Below are 17,954 nucleotides of genomic sequence, written 5' to 3' on the forward strand. Positions count from 1 at the left end.
TTCATTCAATGGCCATCTAAAATTCTTTTTCTTCAATCCTTAAGGGTCCTCAAATCTGAGAAGTGCTTAGTGTCATAATTATGATGATCTTGGTAAGATTATTTGAAGCTATAAAATACAACTAAACATCTCTTAAAAATATCTTTAAATGGTATCAGCTGCTTGATGGGTTTCACCAGTAAAGGTGACCTCACTTGAGATGCAACTTGTGTCTCCAGAGACTTCTAAATAACTGAGGAAAAAGAGGCATCCAGAGAGTTTGGAAAATGTTTAGAGAGGCGCAAGTACTACAGAAATAGAAAAACCCCAGTCTTTGCTTAATTATTTTATGGATTTGTTTGCTAAGCTTTTGTTTGCCCTCTGCAAATATTTGCATAATCAAGTTTCAGAAACATTAATGTTCCCAGAAAACACATTACAGTGTTGAATTATAAAACTGAGATTTTTCAAACTCCAGACTAAATCTATACAAAAACATACGCACTCATGGATGTAAATAGAAGTTTCACTGTAGGCAAATGTAGGGAATTCACAGCTCAAAAATTATCACCAGGAAAGAGAGTCATGGGTAGTATATATTTGGTTTCTAGGCAGACAAATCCTTGGTTGGATTGACTACCAGAAGTCAGATAATACTGCATGGAAAATTTGTTGAAAATGTTTCTTGTATGAGCACAGTCCCATCACCTCAGAGTCAAAAGCAAAAACCAACTCAAGTCTGACACAAGCACAGTATGTACAATGTGCCAGTACATCTGAGGCCACCAGAGTAGCACTGAGGGATTAACTTTTCTTCCTCTTCTTTTTATTCAGCTTTCTCCTGCCAGCCTTTCTCTCTTTGCTCCCTTCCCCCCAAAATCCTGCTGACCAAGGCATGGCAGGACAGGGACTAAGCCAGAGCCAATTCCCTCCAGGCTGCTCAGCAGCTGGCATAATCTCTTTTTATGCCACAGTTGTTCACCTGTTTGTGACTCTCCCATGCAAACAACCCACAAGTATTTGCACCCAGAAGGAAACACAAAGCCACAAGCCCCTTCTGCTATCACACAAAGGAAAAGCAAGCGAGAGGCCCCAACTCCCCCCCCTGCAATGCTGAGGTTACCCTGACCTTTGGGAGGGCTGGATCAGCAGCCTAAGTCAAAGTTTCCACCTCCTAAGAAAAACAGTTAACTGAAAAAGCCTACTTTAATTCTATGGAAAAGCTCAGCATAAACAGTTGCAACTCTCCCTGGATGAATAGTTACCACCAGAGGTAACAGAATGAGTGAGTCTACTCCAAACGCCAATTTTCCAGTTTTTAGCTTCAGCCATTAGACATTGTGTCCTGTACAAAAATAAAGATCAACTAAGTAATTATTGATATCTGTATAAATTACAGAAAGAAAACCTTTAGTCAATCATTCTAGAACTGCTAAAATGCTTTTATGGGTTTGGATTAGCAGGAGAGTCAGGCAAAGGATCCTTACAAGCAGCAGAAACTAATACGTCCCACAAGGGGCCAATGCAGAAGCACAGCAATTTCCTTCCAACCTTTCCGAGGAGTAAGGTTAGGACAGAGATTGAATAAACAGACTATCCTTCTCCTCAGTGCCACACACACAATGGATTCACTTGTACAGGTAAAATGTGAGTGAGGGAAAAGCTCAAAAGCTTTCTTTGGAGGGTTCATTCATTTCTGTGTTCAGGATCTGTGATGATAATATGTTCAAATATGTTCAGAATATGTTCAAATTTATTGATACTGACAACAGTCAAACAGGTTAAAAAAGAAAAGAAAAAGTCTCCTCCCTTCCCTAGATTTATCCAAAACGCCAAAGTAAGCCCAAAGTCTCCCATGGTGTGCAGTGGGACCAGCCTCAGTCCAGGTTTTAGGACTCCAGGCTGTGTGCTCACAAGCAGCCCATAGTGTTGGCTGTGGAGGGAGCTGTGTGTGCCAATGTTCCCGTCATGCACACAGAAATGGGGACATGGCAAAGTCAGACCCACACAGCCAGAAAGCAATGCCAGCAACTGCCCAAACCCTAGGAAGCAACCACCCAAGTCCTAGGAAGCAACTGCCCGAACCCCAGGAGGCAGCAGGGCTGAGTGAGGGGATGGATGGGCCATCGGGAACAGGGAGCCAAGTCTTGTGCCTGCTCCCCTTCTCCAGTGAGTCGGAAGAAATAAAGGAAATCAGAGGCAGGTTTTGGCTCTCAGTTATCACGCACAAGGAATTATAAAAGCTATTTTTTAACATGATGGTCATGTCTGCAGGTCATCTCTGCAGCAAATATGAACAGGAACGTTTGTGGCATTAATCCCGCGCTGGCAGACTGATGCAGCTTTCAAGCTGAGTAAGTGTTTAATGCTTTGAAGGGAAGGGAAAAAAAGATCTCTTTTAGATAAATTGCTTAATTGGGGAGTCAGGAACTCTCCTACCTAAGCAATTGATTTTACAAAAGAAAAAAAGTTTCTTTCAAAATGTAAGCCAAAATGTTCGTCTGTAATATCCTGGGAAAACTAAGCCAAGGGTTAGACACTCGCCTTCACGCTGCTGAAACCACAATTTTAAAAACATAAATAAGGCTAATAAACCAATCTTTAAATAAAGAGTCTTCATTCATTGACCATTGTACTAAAGAATAAATCTAGTGATGGACACAACGCATTCCCAGGTCACTGACTGATCATTTACCCTGACGGCAGGGGATGAGGAAATGCAGGTCCCTGGAGGGACACTCAGCCTCACCCCTGGCATCTAACAGCTTTGGAGATCAGCTTCCCTTAAGCTTAATGGACTTTGGTGCATTGAATTGCAGATCTGTACTGCAGATCTCAGGGAAAAGTTCCAGCACCATCCCTTGCCCAGGAGAAATTCTTCCACCTTACATATGGGCACAAACAGAGTATTTACAGCCACCAGTGTGACCACCAGGCACACTTTAAAGAACAGCACACCTTTGAAGACAAAGTTCATCTTTTCAATTACATAAACTTAAAAGCAGGCTTAATATTAAACACTAGCATGTTGTAACTTTCTCAAGCTATAAGAAAATAAAACACTAAGTGTCATACTTTAATAAAGCGGCATAATTTTTGTGCTTAGCAACTTGCTAGGCACCTCTGGTATTTACTACTGTAAATTACTGGGTAACTTTTCCAATAAACTGATAAAGTCTGTGGACACTGTGCTACCTTGCCTCTAGGAGTCCACACGAAGACAACTTTGCAAACCTCACTTCTGACACATGTCCAAAAAAAGTACATTATCTCTGTCTCTTGGTTTCTCTTTAGGGCTGTGACTTTCAGCAACAACTTCTGTGTGATGGGTCAGACCTAGTAATGTAATCTAATCTAACAGCCAATATCCCAAGTAACGTCTTTTTAGCTGAAGCTAGAACACAATACTCCATTCTGATCTCTCTTGACTTGCCAGCTGCCTTTAGCAGTCAGACACCCTCAGATCCTGTCTTCCTCTGACTCCTGTGTCTGCCTCCTCCTGCCAAGCTGCCATCATAGCCTCAAGGTGTCCTTCAGATATCATCTCTGTTTCCTTCTCAGCTTTCTGTAAAACTTCTCTAGGGCTCACCCTCCACATCCTTTTCCCTTGGTAAGGTCACGCACCAACTCAAACTAAGCAGCTGTCTCTGTGTTCTGGAGTCACAAACCAGTTCAGTTCCAATCTCCTTCTTTTGAAACTACAACTTTGGATTAGTTTTCTGATATATTCTCAGGAGAGAGGTCAGCAGCTCAAGAGCACCATCATTCAGCACTCTTCCTGTTTTCTAGTACTCCTAATGTGGGGATGAGACCCACAGGTGCACACAGCACCCTCCATCATTCAGCTTGGGCACTGGAGCCCCCTTTGAGATCAGCACCAAGAAATTAGCATTCTAAAGCATAATTCACTCAAACTATTTTACTGGCTAAATTTAACATGAAATAAATCACACCATCATCTGCAGCAGCTGCATTAACTTCACAGCTCAGGACTGTGGAGAGCCTTTAATTAAGCTGATGACTGATTCTAGGTGCTGCCTTCCCTCGAGTTCCTTGGGTTGGAGTATATTGCTGCAAATCACTCTTAGCTCCATTCACAGTGTAACAAATCTGCCTGTCTCATTCTCTTTCTTTGAAACAAAAAGCCCCCAAAGCATTCTGCCACTATCAGGTGCCTCATTTTTAAGAATCATAGAAGTCAATTTTGCCTAACATGATGCTTTGCTTCTGGCACACGCTGCCAGTAACACTGGGTGTTGTCAGCACATGAGAAGTCAAAGTCACTGATCCAAAAACCTGTCAAATGATTAACACAGCAGAGTCACTAACCTGGATGCTGCATAATTTAACATTTATATTTCAATTTGAGGACCTCAGATAAAAATCTTTAAAAAAGAAAGCTCCTAAGTAAATTCCAAAACAATGTTCAGGTGGTGGACAGAATGGAAGTCTTACTATGCTAAGTTTAAGAATGCAATACTGAACAAAATAAGCACAAAATTATCTTAACACATAGTTAGTGAAACAGTTTTGGATTAAAGAATGAGAAAGATTAAATCCCTCATGATGTGGTATCCGTTCAGGAAAGTGTTATCTGACACTCACAGACCCATATCTTAAGTGGCTTCAAAGAGAATCAAACTTAATTCCCTATTTCTTAAAGTAATGATATGCAGTAGGAAAATTGTTATGTGACTACAATCCAGGAAAGTACTAACTTATTATTAATTATAATATATCACCATGTTCATGTATCTTTGTGTATATTAAAATGACTGCCTTCTAAATTCCTATGATTAGCATTACATCGAAAGCCATAACTTGTCTGTGTATTAGAAAACACTGGTGTGCATGGCCACATACACTATACCTATCAAATCTATACCACAAAATCAGTATATATACCGAAATACACAGGAGTGCTTACACTTTTTGCTGATTACTTTTATGTTTTATGAAAAGAGAAGGGAATTAAGATTGGAAAGTTTCGAAAACATATTAATGGTTTTTGCAGGCAAGTAAGAGCCACAAAACACACCCCATCAGCAAGGTCACAGCAGGGAGTGGAACTGAGTTCCCCTGCAAGGAGAGACTCCAATTGCTTTCATCTCAGCTGCAGCGCTGGGCAATTACTGCTGGGACACACTGTGCCTGAGACCCAGACTCATGGTGACACTGTGCTGCTCCTTATAGCATCAAGGAGTTGACACCACCTTTCTTTCCCTTTCTCACTCTTTTTTGTTTGGTTGGTTTGGGGTTTTTTTAACTGGTTAACTAATCTTGACGTTGCCTTTGACACAGACCAATCGTTTCTTTATAGACTGGGAGGGGAAAATTAAGTATTTCAAATGTTGGGCTTTTTCTCTTTCCATCAGCTTTTTATTTGTGACTGCCTCTTCTTATGATGAAGGAAGGACTGTTTTTAAAAAGAAAAGGCACTGGTTATTCTCTAGTAGCACACACATTGTCAAGCAGATTGAAACAACGCAGAAAGTTAGTATATGTGGAAATGGGAAGATTTACAAGTTGTGATTAGTTTTTCAAATTTCCACCTAGAGAGCTCCATCTTGTTCTCCCTGTACATATGTAGATGTTACCACAGATGTATTTTTGGTCTGTAAAATATCAATAAAACACACCAGCAACTCCCCTCAAAACCAGTTTGTCAGAATGGAGGAAAAGCAACTGCAGATGATGAGGATGCAAAAGAGCCCAAAATGTTTTCGGAGAACAACACTCAAGGCATTTCTATCAAGCTCCAAGTCAGTCACTGATAATTGCCGTAATCTTTTTGGACAACTTTTTGAGTCCCCTAACAGGTCACTATGCACCTCCCGAGAGAGTCTCAAGAACAGAATCAACACAAGGGTATTGTACATTTGCTCAGCATTTAGGAAAATCAAAAATAAAAAATATTTACTTTGTTCTATATGTGCACTTTGAGCTGCTCACATCCAGCAGTGTGACAGTGACCTGTGTTCCCATCACCAGCCTGCCTCCTGCCACCACAGCCACCGCTACGCTGCGCTTCCCCAGAGCTGGGGCTCCTCACATGGCAATATGAACATGTTTGCACATGGCACAGCACGGCTCAAATTTCTATTGCCTTAAACAAAATACCTTGCAAACTTATTGATTTTAAATGTATCCTTTTTTCTTCTTCTTTTTTGCTTTCATGTACTGTTTTCCTAACAATGACACAACCCCGTATTTCTTGTGCCCTTCGTTACGTATTATTCTGGCTAGTTCATAATTGAACACTCACTGAGATTATCTGCTAGTGACTTGCTTTTGATGTAATGAATTTCAGAAATGCTGCTCTCATTTTAAGGGATTTATTTCCTAAACAGCTGGTAGATTTGAATGATTCTACTATCTGCACAAGGCTTGATTTGGGCACATCCTGTGGGTATTTAAAGATCCGACTACCTGAGGTTTCGACCCAAAAAGTATGACTGAGCAGCCTTTATGAAGAGGAACAACTAAATATGAATATCTCTCTCTCTCTTTAGGAGGACATGGGTGTACAGCAGTTTGCAGGAGAGGGCAGATGTTTCCTGCTAAGGTGCAGGCTTGGTGAAAAAATCTTAGTTGCTCTAAGAACACATGTAAGTCCAAAAGAAACACTACATCCCCCCTTAAATGATGTGCTCCTCAACCTAATTGTAAATAAGAAAACAATTAGTACACCGCTATTCATCAATTAGTAAGTGCTAAAACACTACTACAATAAACCTGAAATATAAAAATTCCTGATATAGTCCCTGGATACTGATGAGACTTGCCATAGAATTTTTGCTAAGGACATATCAGCACTGGCCTTTTATAGTTTACAATCTAAAAGCTAATGAATAAATAAAAGTGAAAGGAAGGCAAGAAAGAAAGAAGAGTAAAAGGTTATAACATACATATTATATTACACAGTAATTATGTGCTTCTGGAATGCCAATTAGTAACTCCTTCCATGATCCAGCTCACAGTCAGATCAATATCAGGCTGATAACAGCAGAGAGTCATGATCTGAGAGAGAATGTTTTATTATTAAAGAATGTAGAAAACCACAGAAACATTAGCTTAAATCCACTTTTTTTTTTTTTAATAAGAGCAAAATGTAGACCTAACTGTGTTAAGAGCAAGACATAAACATTTCTATTTTGCAGTCCCTGTAGATTCAGTACAAATGTTTGGCTTCTAGACAAATGTTTGGTTTGTTTTGGCAGATCCTAGCCACCCAATATAATTATTATTTTCTATTTCTGGTTTGCAGGGTGTTTTTTACTTTTTTTCCTCCAAGCAAAGCAAACAATGTTTTAACAGAATTTTTCTCTGTCAGGGGTAAAAAAATGTTAAAAAATCATTTGGTCATCAATGCAACATGGAAGTGATTCTCCTGGAAGAGCTAATAGACTCGCTGTGTTGACAAGATGAGTCAAAAGTGTGAAGAATAAAACCTGGGCGAGATCCTGAAGTCGAGGCTATAACAATATAAAAATGAAGCAGGTATTTGACATTCACAGCTAAACCCTAGAAGTTTTTGTTACAGATCTCAGAGTGAAAGATTATCATTCATGGTAGTGTCACCAAGGTCGTAAGATTTGCAATCATTTAAAAAAAAAAGTTGTAAAAAGTCTTAGAGGTAAAAGGCTTTATTAGGAGATTTTGCATTTTATCCAAGGGGTTTGGTATCTCTGGGCTTTTTTTCTTGCTTGATATTCATTTTCCTCTGTCTACTTTTTTCTCTGTCACCAAACCTACACTGGATGCAGTGCACTCAGTTCTCAGTACTCATGGATGCAAAATGTTGTGCCCTCCCCTCAACAAAGTAGAACATGACAAAGGGACAGGGTTTCCCTGTGTCTGGGCACCAGCCCCGCTGCAGTGACAGGGTGATTCAGAGCAGGAATTGTCACGGACAAAGTTTGTGGGATTCAATGTACTGGACAAGTGGATCCTTCTGCTTCTTGTTCCGTGAATTCAGAAGTTTATGCTGTGTTACAGAGCAGTGAGTAGCTGATCCAAAAACCATTGAGAAGTAACATCACATTGATTGTAACACAGGAGCTGAGATCTCACAGGTTTGTTTGCTGGGGAGAAATAAAAGTATAAGAATAAGAGAAAAAAGAAGGAGCTTTAGAGGTCTCATTCCAGTAGGAGTGAAGTTTTCCTTTTCTTGAGTAACCTTTTTCTTGAGTCTTCATAATTGCTGGAACTAAAACTGTTTCTCAGTAAGTTATGATTAACATGCGGTTTATATTTGTTTGGTCACTAATGAAGTATTTTGAAATTAATTTCCAATTTGAGGTTCTCATTACCATAGGGCAGTTACTTCTCCTCTACAGTCATAAATACTTTCTCATGGAATATCCATTGACTCAGCATAGAAGCACTTGAAACTATTTATAAAGCAGATTTTACACCTGACACATTGAATTAAGAGTAGAAAAATGAGACAGTTTTCTAATGGCATCAGTATTACTGTGTTGGTTGTAAAATGGACTCATGTCTAGAAGGCTCTGATTCATGTTCTCTCTTTTTGAAGACTATTGACTTGTCTGGGTCTTTTTTTTTTTTTTTTTAATGGCATATTGATATTGGTGGTTGTTGTTGTTTTGGCTAAAAAGTCCAGTCAAATGAACTTAATAAATGTTGCTGTCAGTGAAAAATTAGCATTGGCTGTCCCAAACATAAGAAAGGAATACTTCCCAGAGCAATACCAGGCCACTCTCTGTTCTCTGGTACTTTCAGAGACAGACCTAGAGAGGATGAAATGGTTTTAAGCAATTTAATATTATATTTGCTGACTCTTTGAAGTAGGCCAGGGCAATTGTAATTCATCACTTCCCATGACCTTGCCCATTTGAGCATGAACTAACCAGCCGTTTATGGTGTGATGGATACAGTTATGTGTTACACAACTGGTCATTAGAGCCACAGGTAAATTCTCCCTCGTCCCTGAGCCTGCAGACATTTTGCATTACTGATTATACACTGCAAAGCTTAATGCAGCCTATATAAAAATGGCTGTGCTAATCGAAGACTTATACCTTTAATCCCCTCCTGCCTCAGCTCTAAGTCATGATTTTTATTCCCAGCACTAACGGGATAAAGCCCAGCTGACAATTTCCTGAACCTGATGTGCAGTTCAGCTGCTCCTTCTGAGAAGACAAACAAATCCCAGACCCCCTAACTTTGCTGTGAAGGGAGCAAAGCCCCAGCAGGTTTACTCATCCCACACAAACCTGTGCACAACCTTGTGCCAGGACAGCCTGAGTCACCAAGAGCAAGGCATTGAAGTGAACTTTTCAGGCTTTCACATCATTTAATGAAACAAAATAGCTGGTGTAAAATTTCTTGATGTTGGTATTTTCAGAACTAAGGATCACTAATCGAATATCACCACTGATTGAATTGTTATTTTATTTTAGGGGGTGAAAAAACCCACTTATTTCTGCATAGATACTTCCTACTGAATACCAATCTGGTTAGGGATTTCATTTTGTCACTATAGAGTGCAGTAACTCCGCTAGAAAGTAGTTTGCGATCCATGCAAAGGCAGGATAGTGTCAGAGGTTCGGGAGGAAGGCAGTCAAGGAGAGTGCCCGTGGCTTTCCCCACCATCACCTTCACTGCCCAGCCACACCATCCACACAACTTTCTCACACATGTGGACACCACCACCAGCAAACACACCGTCCCGTCCCGGATTGTCCCGACCGGACAGCGGCAAAACCATGACTGACCAGTCGATTTCACGCTGTATCCCTCATCCAGAACCTTTCCCGCACCGGTACGGCGGAGCAGTGATTCGGGAGGCAACCACAGCTCCGTGCCCACCGCCGCCTCCTCCGGGGCGAACTTTGGGCACAGCCCGCGCTGGGCTCGCTCGGTGCCGGTGCCCGGCGGGACTCGCGAGCCAAGCTGTCCCTCCTCGCCTCGCCTCGCCCTCCGCCGAGCTCTGCCCGCGCCCGCACGGCAGGTGAGCGGCTCGGGGGCGGCCGCGGAGCCCCCGCTGCCGCCCGCCCTACCTTGACGCCCCGCGACGCGTGGCAGTGGACGTGGTGGGACACGGTCGCCGTCTGGTTCATGTTGCCGGCGGCGCCGGGCGGGCATGGGGCGCCCGCGGGTCCCTCCCGGCGCCTCCGAGCTGCCCAGGGGGCTCCGGTTGCGATGCTCCGGCTGCGATGCTCCCGCACCCCCGGGGATCCGCCACAGCTCCGCCCGGCGGGGACCGCCCGCCCGCTCCGCCCCGTCCGGCACCGGCACCGCCCCACTGAACCGGGACCACACCGGGACCGAGCCGGAGCTGGGGTCTGGTGGAGCCCCGCCGCCCTCGCCCCCGGGGCCGGGGAGCAGAGTCTGAGCGAGATCAGCCGCGCTCTGAGAAAGCCGAGCCCCGCAGCGCTCTCAGCTGAAATTAGTAGGACTGCAGCAGAAAGTTTATGTTGGCTGCTTTTTCTTCCGTGCTTCCCGTTTGGTTGGGTGTTTTTTCTTCCTTTCTCCCTTCCCCGTTCCCTCCTGCCGCCTCTTCCTTCGGTTCTGAAGCGACTCCAGCCCACTGCGGTACTGGGGTACGGGCGTTCTTATGTAACGCAGGTACGAGGCTCGAGCATCAGCCCCGCGTCCACTGCCAGCGCACAAGGGTTTCCGTGTTTTGTTAAGCACACATCATCGCGCCTTGTTAAGCACTGTAACAGCTCTACGCTTCGCCGTGGATCAGAAGAAATGCAGCTCTGATTAGACTTTCACCCAAATAACTTTCATTGAGTTTGTTTGTGGTACAGTCTAAAAATCTGTACCCTCCACAGCCCTCAGCAGGACTTGCCAGAAACATACAAAATGCTCCTTCTGTGGGTCCAACCCAGAGCTGGTATCAAAGCTAGGATTTGGGAGTGGAAACTAGTAAGCTCTGCGAGTGGATTGTGACATCTCAGGCTGATAACAATCAAGCAATGTTGTATACATACAACATCTTTAAATGACTTTTACTTTAGAGAAACCTACCAGTAAAACAAGACATAGCATGCCACATACCTGGGGTGTCTTTGAGGGATGCATGAAACTGCAACAAGGGCAGGTAAAGTCTGTTCAGGGGAAAGTGAAGAATAACAACAGCAGACTGCAGCCAGAAGCCATGGCAAAATCTCCCGAAGAAACTGCTGATTTGGAGTGTCTCACTGCATGAGTCTCCAGCTTTAGGCATCTCTGAAGCATCGGTTCTTTCAAGAGGGAGGCTGTTGAGCACTATTTGATACTGTATCAAAAGTTATAATTCCAGCACAGGAAGCTATTGCTCAAAAATAAAATGGCTTTTAAATATTCAGGCCCCAGGTTGAGCTTGTTCTATGGTTCTGTCTCATTTTCCTTCCTACACCCACCCATTTTTTTAAGTAATTTGAAGAAACTGTACAAAGCACGTGTCCAAAAAGTAACAATGCAAGAAAACAAAAGTCTTACTAAAGACTTCAAGCTGTGCTTAGAGTGGTGTGAAGAAACTCTATACAGGCATTGGTTTCCTCCAAGCACCTGCACCAGGATTCAGGCCTGGAGGTGCAAGTCAAAGGTTCATCCCACTCTGAAAGGGAAGGACAGGCAAAGGGAGAAGGCTGAGTGCTCAGAGCTCAACACATGCTCCCAGAGGACTATGGGGACCTTCAGCTGTGCTTCTAAATCTTGACATGACTTCAGAGGTCTGCCAGAGCTCTTTTAAATGGGGTTCATTTTCAGAAGATTCTAATTTCCTGGAAGAAAATATGCTTTAAATCATCTCAAACACAGTATTCCATTGTCAAAATTCATTTTGCACATCTTAACTCGGACTCAAAGGCAGGTACTGCTGCAAATGGATGGTAAAAGAGATGGAACTGATGAGGAAAAGTCTGATCTGCTCAGTCTGCAGAAAGCTGCCAAGGCAGCTCTGTATGATAGCTGGCCTTGAGTGCAAATACCCCCTCCAGAGGGAGGAGAGCAGTCAGAAATGTTTACTGCAGTGACACCAAGAAAAATGGAAGTCAAATGTAGACTAAAGGCACAACAACAGAGTCCCTCCTGGCCCAGGCAGGATCATCTCTGGGCACCACAAATGAGGCATCCGGGCTGGCCTCTAGCCTGCAGGACTTGCTCACATTAGCCTCGTTCACCTTATCAGATTTATTGGATTTTGAGCAATAAAAAACACATTTAGCAAGCATATCAGGGGCTCAGCAGTGCTCTTTCACCTCTCTCTATCATATGCAGGCAGGAATGAAACTTAATGGATATAGATGGGAAAAAAAAGACCTCACATAAAAATGAGACTTATGATTCAACTCAAAGGTTCTTTGGTTGGTGTGGAGGAGGAGGGAATGAGTAAGTGGCTGTTTGGGAAAAGGGCTAACAGGCTAACTTTCACCATACTCTGCCCAAATATTTGTTCTGAAAGGAAAATTATGATTTCAAGTTATTTGTCACCAGAAGCTTGAGCAAGCAGAGATAGCCTGGAAGACTCCTTCTTCATCATCTTTAAATATATTTGTGTTTAACAATCTCACTTAGGAACTACTTTAGGACAGAAGAATTAAGTAGTAATATTTTTAGTCTGACTAAGTACCTGTGGATTCTTGTAAGCTCCTATGAGAACTTTGTGTAAAGTCCTTGTTCTTGATTTTATTTTTTTTTGTGCTTCACAGTAGCTGACCTTCCCTGCAAGCCCCAGAACCAGCTTTAGGTTAACAGAGAAATCTCTTCCTCATAATAACAAAGAAAAAGCAGCTTGGGTTAAAATGCTGCCAAAGACAAAGAGAAGATCAATAATTTGTTGGCATTGTTTTTAAATGAACTTCTACAAATTTTAACATATCTATTCCTAGAAAGTATAAAGTTTGCTGATTATGGAACCTAATTAGAGGATGAACCTAATAAGGACTGGAGTTGTAAAGTCTCTAGAAGTGCATTGTTTGTCATTATAAAATATCCCAGAAGCAAGGTAGATCAATAGAGTGGGATTCCACAACGTGCTGACTGAAATCCTCCAGAGCACCACTGCTCACTTCTCCTGTAATGTCATTCCCTGCCATCCCTCTGGTTCCTCGATGTGGCTGTTAATCCTCCACAGGTGTAATCTTCTTTGGAAATTGGCTGCTTAGCAAAATGCAGTTCACTCTGGATGTTGACTTCTAATGTGAGTATCCATATTAGCTCTGCTAGGAGGTTTTCAAAAATTTCAGTGCCTTTAGGGTGCAATTAAATAACTGAGTGATTACCAAAATATGCTGGGGAATACTAAAGCTGTGAGCACATGCCGCTGTTACATATTGCAATGGAGCAGGTGGTACCTACCAGTGTTGGAGCAGCCTCTCAGCTCACTGAATGAACCTCCTTCCTGAAATATTTAAAATGAGTAAGAAATCAACATGATCAGCCAGGAAAATTGATTAAGTTATCCAGAAAGTTTAAGTGTTAGAAGCATTTCTGATAGAAAACCCTGCCTGCCCCACTGTCAGATGCAGCGAGTGGCCACAGGCAGCAGAACTGCTGCTGCAGATGCTGTTTCCCAGAGGTTCTTGATCACTATTCAAGTCCTGCAGTAACCTGCTGTTATAAACTTCCAACACAGTTCCCTGGCCACATATTTTCCTGCCTCTTGCTTTCTAAGCCTTATGTTCTTTAAAAAAAAAAAAGTTCCCACAGCCCTTTTTTCTTTTTTTTTGTCACATTACATGAATTTTATAATCACCGTTTTAAGAAATAAAAACCTAATGTGCATATTGGTAATTATATATACTTCATGACAACATGTTTTTCTATAACTGCTTGCTTTCTTTTCTCTTTTATGGAAGTATACAAAATTTACTCTTACTGCTGTTCCACATACCAAGGGCCTAATTCTGCACTTGCGTAAGTTGGCAAACTATTGACATGAGTGAACTCAATTTCTAATTCATACCAGTTCATAATCAGATTACAGACTTCTCTGTTTATGGATGAAGAAGTTTTAATACTGCAAGGGAGGCTGACTCTGGATCACTGCTAGGCTTCTGACTTCCTCAGAATTATTAACCACAAGGAGCTGTGCTGTGTGTTGATACTGAGCTTGTGTGAACCACAGACAGGGCATAGCCTCCCTCCAGTCAGCTTTCCAAAAATCCTCTATTTCTTTCCTGTTACTCCAAACAGGTCTTGATGAAAAGGCTGGCAGCTATCACACACTGCTGGTCATGGCCAGCAAGTTCACACACAGCTCAAGGCATCCCAGGAAAAGCTGTTCCTGGAGGATGGCAATGCAGCCGTACACCTGCGTGTGTTCCTTCATGCACAATCCCACATCCACTGCAGACTTTGATCTGGCTGCAGCTGATGAAGGGAATGTGAAGGAGAATTCCCTCAAGTAAAGCTCAACTTCAGACAGACTCAATAAATCAGTGGGATGCCAGGCTACAGTGCCAGGAGCTGCTGCTGCTACTCTGTTAACTCACAGTGTTTGGTTACTGGAATGAAGGATTTCTCCAAGTGGACATCTCTCCCACTGGGAAAGCTCTGTGTTATCCCTGCAAGATGTTGTCTTACTCACTGTACGTGCATCCACTCCTCTTACCACTCCAAAATTCCCTCACAGTTTACTGTCTTCAGGATTTGTAGGATGATTTCTAGCCGAGGAGAATTCACACCATTGCTGAAAGACATGCTCAAAACTTATAATATCCAGTCCAATATATGGAAGTGATGAAGAAACAAATACAGATCTTCCTCATTTGTACACACCAATATCTATCCACTGAAGTATAAGGGTATACTTGTTATGATTACTTTCTGTTCTTATTCACTACATTTATCTTAATATAAAATATTTAGATTAAATATTTGTAGTCCTTTTTAGAAACAAAACGTGTAGTAGAATAATCTGGTGCACAAATAATGATTCCTTCACTTAATTTTCTGTAAAATGGAGGTGAACAGAATTAAATTACAGCCAGAAGATGAAAAAAGTCCTCCCTGTTATAATAATAATGAATAATTTTGACTAGATTTTGCCTGCAAACATGGGATGTCATGAAAATAGAATCAGTAATGTCTACATATCAGTGATTCAGTGCAGGGAGCGTGTGGTGAGAAGTGATGGAAGTGAAAAACAGGCTGCATACCACTCCCTTGTTACCAGGGAGGAGAACCAAGTGGTTTTTGAGATAGAAACTGTAAGTACAGGCAAGAGAAAATGGTCTGTGCCTGAATGAACTGAACCTGCATAGACAGTAGGTGACTTTACGAGCAGCACTTTGCAGTGCAACTCTTAGCAGATCTCTCTGGGCTGCTGAATGAATTCTGTGAATCACAGGCAGTGGCAGAAGTAAAGAGTATCTTCAGGATCCCTCCAGTCTGTTTTGTGTGCCTGTTACCAGGCTCAAACAGGGAATGAGAAAAGAGCCAACTTTGGCCCTTTCCATTTTCAAATGAAGGTTCAGAGTAATAGCCAATACTATCTTAGAAAACAAAACAAAGCAAAGCAAAACCCCAACATTTATGGCCACCAAACTATGTTAATTTTCTTTAGCACACTAGTTTTCAAAACTCATTGTAGTGACAGATACACATTCTTTACAGGTGAGGAACATGAGGAAAGAAGAACAAATACTTTTTCTCCCATCTCACACAAAGTCTGTAGTAGGCCCCAAGAGCACTGTGGTCCGTCTCACTGCATTGATTTAGCCTTCTATTTGCACAAGTCATAGCAATAAAAAAGAGAAAGGTGAACCTGAACCTATTTGAGAAGTAGATTTAATTTCATGCAAAATTATTACTCACACTGCTAACAGGATTCAATATTTCTACCATGTGAGAGCTACAGGATGAGCAATGTTTTTGCATGCGTGAAGATTTACAGGAACACAGCTAACCATCTCCCTACCTATGAGCATAGCTGTGTTCCCAGTCTCATCACACCACACTCAGGAACAGCCACAAAATACTGAAGTCATGCCAAAAGTAGTGTGAAGTGTCTTTCTGTACAGGCTTATGCTTCTTTAAGCCTTAAACTTTCACTTGCTGCAGAAAACACTGGACACCATGAAGAGCACTGGGTCTGCAAGAACATCACAGCCCTGTCCAGTGCTGATGCTCCAGGGACGTTCTTGCTCACTGAAGACAGGCCTGAGCACTGGATTTCTGGGTTGAGGTCATAGCCAAAATCCAGTCTAGAGGGGATTTATCAAAGGTTCCAGATTAGCACACAGGCTTGAATAAAATGTCAAGCAGGACTGGGGGTATTTAGTCTAAGCAGATCCTCTCCCTTATTTTCAATATATACAACAAGCCACCTAAAAAAACCACACTTTTTTGAAGATTAGACCCCAGCTAGTAGCTCAACTTCTGGAACAGTGTAAGAATTCCCATACTGAGAGTCACTCCAGCTTTCTGAGTATTTATGTACCTAATAGGCAGCTCTAAAAAATTCTCAAGGCTTTGCCAAGTTTCCTGTGGCAGAATTTGATCTGATCAAATTCTTTGTCCCCTCAACAGGAAGTTACCCTATGATTCCTTCTGCATCTGGGATATCTGCACTAGGTATCACATGCAAGCAAAATTCACACAGAGCCAATTTTATGCTGAACTGTTTGTGTGTAGAGGTATCATCCTGAAATCAACTGCCAGTAGAGCCAGAAGGAAAAACAAAAAAAGGAAAATTCACATTATTTAAAGGATTTGAAGTTTAAATTCATAGTTTGTAGCTATGGAGACTGAAGTGGGGGAGTAGGGGTTTTTATGCTAGGTCTCAGAGGCTGTGGGAAAGATGTTTTCCAGATTAAACAAACCACAAAAGTTCAATGAAAACAGAAAAAAAAAAAAAAAAAGGAGAGAAAAAAATTTGGCTATATAGACCCATTTCCTTCATCTACCTGGATTAATACAAATCTAAGCAAAATCTTAAAAGCATTCTATCACCTGCAGGCATAAAAGGAAAAAAAATGAGAAGAATAAAACCGAAACTGTAATTATTTCTAACATTATGCTTCAGTGCTACTGAATAACAGACCAGAACTCTCCCTTCCTTCACTCTATGTAAATCTAATAGCACATAACATAATGATTTTTTACACAGATGAAAGATAATCTATGATCAAATGAATACTTTTCCTAGAACATTGCAGAGCAGTTTGCTTAAGGAGCAACAAGGAACAATTGCCATCAGAAAAGATGTTTACCCCTGAAGAAAACCCAAAGTCTCTTTTCCCTACAAGAAATGTATTCCTGCCTCCCCACTTTAAAACTGCTTTTACAAGACTCTCAGGACACTGAAGAAGGCCATATCTCATTGCCATATGTATAAAAAAGAAGATGAGTGATTAATCTTCTGGTTTATTCTTTCCTTACAGTATTAATTTATTGGTTTGGCTTAGTTTGTGTACATGTGTCATGACCCACCTCTGAGGCAGAGTAACAGATGAGCCTTTGCCCTTATCTGCTGTGAAAACACTTTGTTTAAGACATCAGTCCTGGGCCATCAGAGAAATAATAACAGGGCTCAACCAGTCCATCCAAGCAAATCATGAGTCCACCATAACTTGTTCCTTTATCATGGCAAAACCCATCATTTAATCAGATAGGGTGAAAGATGGGATAACCAACAACTATGTCAGCAGCTCGGATTTCCAAGGTGGCTGTTAGGAGGTCATTGCTTAGTCTCCCCACCTCTGGGGCAGAAGAAAGCATCCTGAGGAAAGCAGAGCCTCAGGCAAGCTGCCAGCTGTTGTTCCAGCACTGCTGATGTCTGAAAGTGAACCTACCTGGTAAACTAAGGATTCTGCACAATCTCAGATTGTTACCTCAGTAAATGAAAATGCAAGATGGTACAAGGAAAAGACTTGTGGGGAAAAAAACAACAACTTAAATGAAAATGGGAGAAGACAAATCACAGGAATTTGAAAGAAGAACTTGCCCAAAGCACCAGTATGCATTATGCTAAACCTCACAGTTTAGCATAATCCCAGCCAATGGGCTATGAAGAC

General features: G+C 41.9%; 1 protein-coding gene and 1 long non-coding RNA gene across 2 annotated transcripts in view; both read right to left on the reverse strand.

The window, feature by feature from the left end:
* DPP10 (dipeptidyl peptidase like 10) overlaps positions 1-10,143 on the reverse strand; it is a 479,453-nt gene extending 469,310 nt beyond the window's left edge. The window contains exon 1 of the mRNA XM_051810269.1: positions 10,005-10,143. Coding sequence (XP_051666229.1) covers positions 10,005-10,064 — 60 coding nt within the window. The 5' untranslated portion in view covers positions 10,065-10,143. The remainder of the gene's footprint in view (positions 1-10,004) is intronic.
* A 1,372-nt stretch (positions 10,144-11,515) lies between these two features.
* Positions 11,516-16,058, reverse strand: LOC127481263 (uncharacterized). The gene is made up of 3 exons (XR_007908170.1): positions 15,857-16,058; positions 13,294-13,336; positions 11,516-11,717 (listed from the first exon to the last, which is right to left on the reverse strand). It is a non-coding gene; the product is annotated as an uncharacterized LOC127481263 (long non-coding RNA).
* Positions 16,059-17,954: the final 1,896 nt, after the last annotated feature.

The sequence above is a fragment of the Manacus candei genome, unplaced genomic scaffold (assembly GCF_025592945.1).
Source record: "Manacus candei isolate 608988 ecotype Guabito, Panama unplaced genomic scaffold, ASM2559294v1 h1tg000077l, whole genome shotgun sequence".
In the NCBI taxonomy this organism is placed as follows: Eukaryota; Metazoa; Chordata; class Aves; order Passeriformes; family Pipridae; genus Manacus; species Manacus candei.